At 32.5% G+C, this 6,000-nt stretch overlaps 1 protein-coding gene across 1 annotated transcript in view; it reads right to left on the bottom strand.

Moving 5' to 3' along the window:
• Positions 1 to 3,087: 3,087 nt before the first annotated feature.
• The window catches only part of LOC105380852 (dopamine D2-like receptor), a 164,492-nt gene continuing 161,579 nt past the window's right edge, over positions 3,088 to 6,000 (bottom strand). The window contains exons 4-8 of the mRNA XM_048627449.1: positions 5,075 to 5,268; positions 4,826 to 4,936; positions 4,437 to 4,667; positions 4,129 to 4,349; positions 3,088 to 3,969 (exon numbers count right to left, since the gene is read on the bottom strand). Coding sequence (XP_048483406.1) covers positions 3,755 to 3,969; positions 4,129 to 4,349; positions 4,437 to 4,667; positions 4,826 to 4,936; positions 5,075 to 5,268 — 972 coding nt within the window. The 3' untranslated portion in view covers positions 3,088 to 3,754. The remainder of the gene's footprint in view (positions 3,970 to 4,128; positions 4,350 to 4,436; positions 4,668 to 4,825; positions 4,937 to 5,074; positions 5,269 to 6,000) is intronic.

Genomic DNA, 6,000 nt, shown 5'->3' with positions numbered 1-6,000 from the left:
GGCTTTAAAGTGTGGCCACACACGATCAAACATGGTCCACACTCGGTCTAATCTACCGTCATGCTTGCAAGGATGTTTTCAAATGTATTGTACATCATATTCACATTTTTTTAGGAATACAGGGTGTTGCAAAAAGGATATACTAGTTAAGCCAAAATCAGCATGATTCTGATTTCAGTTTTGGGATTAGATATACCATGCTGCACATGCTGGTTTCGGCTTAGTAAGTATGCCCTTTTTGCAACACCCTGTAGAAGTGGTTAAACTGACTCTATTGTGCAAGCTCGACGGCAGGCTTCGCGGGTGGACCCTTCCACACTTGCAACAGGCACAGACTGTTTATTAATCATTTTTAAATGTGTACCATCAAATTCATAGAACATACTGTAAATTTACAACAAGGTTAAAATTTACTTTAGAAACAAACGAGTTTCTACTCTTTACGTCAGTCAAAAAGTTGAAATTTGTATGCACCGTCAATTTTAAACCTATTGTAAAGTGTCAAATAGCTCAATGAATTTGGCGGGTAGACTGTACATTCTTGGTACCACAATATCCTCATACAATCATGATGATGGCTTTGATAAACAATAAACGAACAAGATTGAGTGTCCGTGCAAAAGAAACATAACGGCAAATAAAACCTCACTTTCCAAGTGAGCTCTTATTTTCAATTAATTTGGTTAGAAGATTTGTGACTTTATTCATTGGGGCAGTGGTTGTTATTAGTTTGAACTTAACGACAAAATGTGGATAGTTTTTTTTGCAATGTTATTGTACGTGACATATCATTGCCATCTTATTCGTATATTGTTAATCTAGGTCACCACTGGATATTTTTATCCTTTTGAAAACACTTCACAATTTTATACTTTTCATAACTGATTTATATTCACCGCTGACTTCATAATATTATTCATAATATTTCATTACATTTAAAAGCTAAACAAATAATATCTAAAAAGTAACAGCCTGAAAATAGTTTTTAAGTCTTAATACATACTAATACTTTAAGTACTTAATAGGTATATCCTCATTTTATTTACAATATTAAATACCAACATTCCATACAATCCTTTAACTTTTATATTATTATAGCATAGTAGTTTCAATAGATACTAACTTAGTTACAATATTCTAATCATAGTATATAAGTTACTTTGAACATTAAAATGTGACTCACTTAATTACATACAATATTTACTACAAATAATGCCTAGCTTTTTGTATCATTAATTTTTAAGCCCGATTTTAGAATTACATGCATACATAAGTGTTTTTGTCTATGTGCCTACAGACAGCGCCGAATTATTATTTTAATAATTACAATAATCTTTACATTAACTTAAAAATATTTATAGTATCGTAAGTATATTAAATACTTATCTTTTTATACAATTCAAATTTTAATGTTTCTAATAATATCAATAATGAGCAAACAATTTAAAACCAAGAAAATATGGCACAGGAGTACTTTAATTACTTACTACTTTCTAAATTATTTAGTAAAACTGTCTAAGACAACCATTTTATAATTAATTTATAAAAAAACAACACTTGATATTCTTCACCAAAATTGCATTGACATCGCTTTATTATTTTTAGGTGCAAGCCTTTGAAATTAGCCGATTTTTGTTAAATTTTAATCTACTTTATCAAATCACGCAGTGCATTATATGCTTGAGAATTTGAAAGTAATTAAAACATATTAAATAACTGCCACTTTATAAAAAAGTACAGCCACGCTTCTGTCAGATGGAGAGATATTAATATTTTTAATAAAGTAGTTATTATTTTATACATTGTACGGTGGATTCCTTTCTAAATTTAGTGATTACAAACTGCAAAATTTCTAAGTGTAACGTGTGAAATTTGAATTGTAGGATGTATGAATGTATTTAGGTACAATTAATTCAATATACATGGACGGAAAGATTAGTTATGGAGTTATTTTAAATATAAGATCATAGAATGATGTTTTTGCTTTGTTTCATTTAAATTGTCTTTTGAGGTTCACAATACCAGCTCTTTTTTTGCAGAATCACAGCTTCATGGAATTTTTTGATAAAATTTCTTAATTGAACTGAAGTTAAATAGAATCATCAGAAACGAATCTTGTATAAACCTATACATCATTGAATACGTATAATACTTTTATGATCCATAAAATAATCACAACCGTAACAACAGATACCGTTTAGTTTATAATAGTTTGGCATCATCAGTATCATCATATAACTTAAAATCACGTTTCAAAAATATTATATTAGGGTCTAAAATTACCAACTACAGCAGAATTTGAGCACTAAAAGCATTATACAGGGTTGGTAAGTAGACCTGATCCTTTCAGTAGGTGATAGAGGAAGGCATTTCTAGTAGATTATACCCTATAATGCATTATCCGAAACTTAACCATTTCAAAGATATTTAATATTTAAAGATTTTTTGAATTTTTGCCGAAATTTCATGTTTAAAACCGAAAATAAAAAAAACTAGCCATATTTTAATACTTTTTTTATTTGTTTAGCATTAGTAACATCTTAATAAACTAATTAAAATAATCAAATGTGCATTATTCGACTTAAATTAGACACAATACCTCAAAATAGATAAACATTTTTAAAAAATATTCAAAACTTAAAAACAAATAAGTCAAATTAAAAAAGAATTTCATTTAACATTTTTTTGTGCACTTCAGCTTAAAAACATTGTCAACTTATAAGCTTTTAAATGAGATATTTCAATATCAAATCGATTTAGGTATCACCAAGATATGGCCAAAACAATCAGAGAAGGCGGAGAAAACTCAACAGGGGTTTCCATACTAAAGTGAACAAGACTGAAAACCATCACACTTTTTACCTTTAAATTGCGCTAATTTTGTTAGTTTTTCTGATGAATTACATTACATTTTATTGATGAAAGACAAACTATTTAATTTTATTTAACTTTGTTATGCAAGACACCCTAAATATCTTAGAAATGGTTAATTTTCGGATAATGCATTATAGGGTATAATCGACTGGAAATGCCTTCCTCTATCACTCCTGAAAGGATCAGGTCTACTTGCAAATAACCCTGTATGTTTGTATTATTTATTAACAAGGATTTCAAAATTCATTATTCCTAAGACTACATAAAACACAATTTTAATTTCCGCTGACCCATGTTAAACCAGACACAATAGATTTTTAATTATTTCGACGGGTGTATTAACTATTTAAAAAATGTTTAGAATTCTGTAATCTTATAGATACATTTAAAGTAAATTAAAGTAGTAAGTACCTTGATATTGATAAGAACTTATTGTGATAGCTTTACTCCACCTAATTATTATCAATTTTTACAAATTTTACTATAGTCTACTTAGTATTTGGGTACTTTATAATTTAATTGATATGCTAACACAATTATTGTGATAAATACTTATTTTATTATTTGTACATATTTTACACATTGTTTTTGATATTATTTGGTCGCCTTTCGATCTCAATAAAACCATAGAAAAATGATATGTCAACTACATCAATATTGCTCTTTTCACAAACCATTTTAGTCCTTCCAATAAAACTTCAATATGGAGATAATTTCGTTGTCGAACAGGATCCACACATTCCTGATAATGAAAATGTCATTCCACCAATACACCAACAAAAATACCAGTCAGTTTTACAAACTCACTTTCAACGTCACCACGAATAACAAAACACATTCTTGAGACCTACTGCGCAAAGACGACCAAATACTGCGGGGGCTAGGTGCCACAGCGCAGGATCTTTCTGAACGCCTTCCGGAACTCCGGGTTGAAGATGGTGTAGATGACGGGGTTGAGGAAGGAGTTGATGTAGCCGAGCCACGTGGTGAGGATGAACACGGTCACGCCCGGTGAGTACGGCAGCCCGAACTTGCCGCACACCGCGTCCAGCACGTTGCACGAGAAGAACGGACCCCAACAGAAGAGGAATACGCCTGGCAATAAAAAAATATATTAGGAATTCTTCACAGCAAAGGATTTACTAACATGCATAAATACATAATTACTGATTGCACTGGTAAATTTTAAGTCGCCCCGCGCCGTTACTAGCTTTAAAAATAAACAAGAAATAAAGATGAGAAAATCATCATTACCTAATACAATAGCTAATGTTTTTGTCGCCTTTCTTTCTTTCTTTGCCGAAGATTTTTCTCTCTTCTTTTTACTAGCTTTGTTTGCTTTGTATATTGTAAATCTCGCCGTTGCTGCACTGGCTTTCCTTTCTTTCTTTGTTGTAGAGCCATCCCGCAGATCAAGGTGACTGCTCCCTAGAGTTTCTTGATCATCGTCTGCTCTAAGTGTCACTGACGCATGTCTGGAAAGAATGTATGTATTAGTTTGATATTGGTGACATACTTATCGAAGTATTACATTTTAATAAAAATATGTTAATAGTACCTACCTAGAATCATGCTCCACTTTGGTAGCTTTGCCATTCTTCTTCCATGATCCTCTGGATCCATTTTCAGTGCAGCCCATGTTCTGCAACACTGTGGCTTCAAGTTTAAGGCCTGGAGATCCAGGCGGGGAGGCGTGTTCTCTTATCGTGTCTTCTAGATTGGACGGCGCATATCCCGAATCATTGTTCCCATTGGGATCTGGTATTGCTGATGATTTTAGCTTTTTGGTTGTACTGAAAACAAAAAAAAAACTGTAAGTCTCTAAAAAAATGTGTTTGGTAGGTACTTCATAGCAACGCAGACTTTATAATTAATGTGTCTTATTATTTTCACCATTGAATATTCATAATCAATTATTTTCACCATTAAATATTCATAATCAAAAACATACTTGCGAGTTTCCTCTGTGACAGTTGCTAACATGAATTCCGTGGATTTATCATTAGGAATGATGTGACAATCATCAGCATCTGCTTCTAATTCCAATGATCTTTTGTCGAAACTGGGGGAAAAGTTAATTTTGAAATTTAATGCAAATACAAATTTCTTAATCAACCATTTCTAATTTGCCCTAACAGCAAGCAACATCTTACTTATAACAATATCATAAATGTATTATTTTCCGAATGACAAATCTCACCTGTCTTCATGGTCTTCTTCATTACTCCCAGAGCCAGTATTAGTTGCTCTGTCATCATGAAGCGCAGTTTCAGCCAGTCTTCTCGTCTGGGCCACATTCTCTATAACTACGGCAGTCGTGGCCCCCGTTGTGGTGTCACCACATACTGGTGGCTTTTTAGCTGCTCTCTGTTTTTTCGCTCTTATCCTTAAAGCCTGCAACACGCAATACGTACGGTAAGCATGCATTTGTAATAGTTGAACTTAACATAAAGAAACCTAAACCCACCCCGCAATGGATAACCTTCAGACCATTAAAAAGTATTTTATTGGATCAGTTTAATAACGACCTCAATTCTATTAACTGGGAATGTATTAAAACAATTAGTAATATAAATCAGATGGTAGATACATTTAGTGATTTCATAACGAAACTATTTGACATCCACGCACCGGAACGAACCGTCCGTGTTAAAACATTTAACTATCCATGGATTACGGATAACCTAAAGTACATGATGGGCTTGAGGGATGCAGCGCACAATAAGTACCGCATCACTAATTCTGAGTCACACAAAAAATATTACAAGGACTTGAAAAGCTTAGTTTCTGCCGCCTTTCACAATGAAAAGCGAGCTTACTTTCAGTCGAACATTAACAATAATGTTAAAAACCCCACCTCATTGTGGAAGAATCTAAAAAACACCGTTTTTCGCAACCACAAGACTACCGAGCTACCTGAAAATTTCAATAACCCCGATGATATCAATAAACACTTTTTAGATCTACCCGGCAATAATATTTGAACTTAACAGATATTATATACTTTGAATCTCATAAATTTGGCTCAAACAACTTTAACCTTAGTCCAATCAGCGAAGAAGAGGTTGCCAAAATTATTAAAAAATTTAAATCGAATGCATTGGGATATGACAAGATATCACTAGA

Source organism: Plutella xylostella, chromosome 18, assembly GCF_932276165.1.
Source record: "Plutella xylostella chromosome 18, ilPluXylo3.1, whole genome shotgun sequence".
NCBI lineage: Eukaryota > Metazoa > Arthropoda > Insecta > Lepidoptera > Plutellidae > Plutella > Plutella xylostella.
This window is presented reverse-complemented; position numbering and strand designations above follow the sequence as displayed.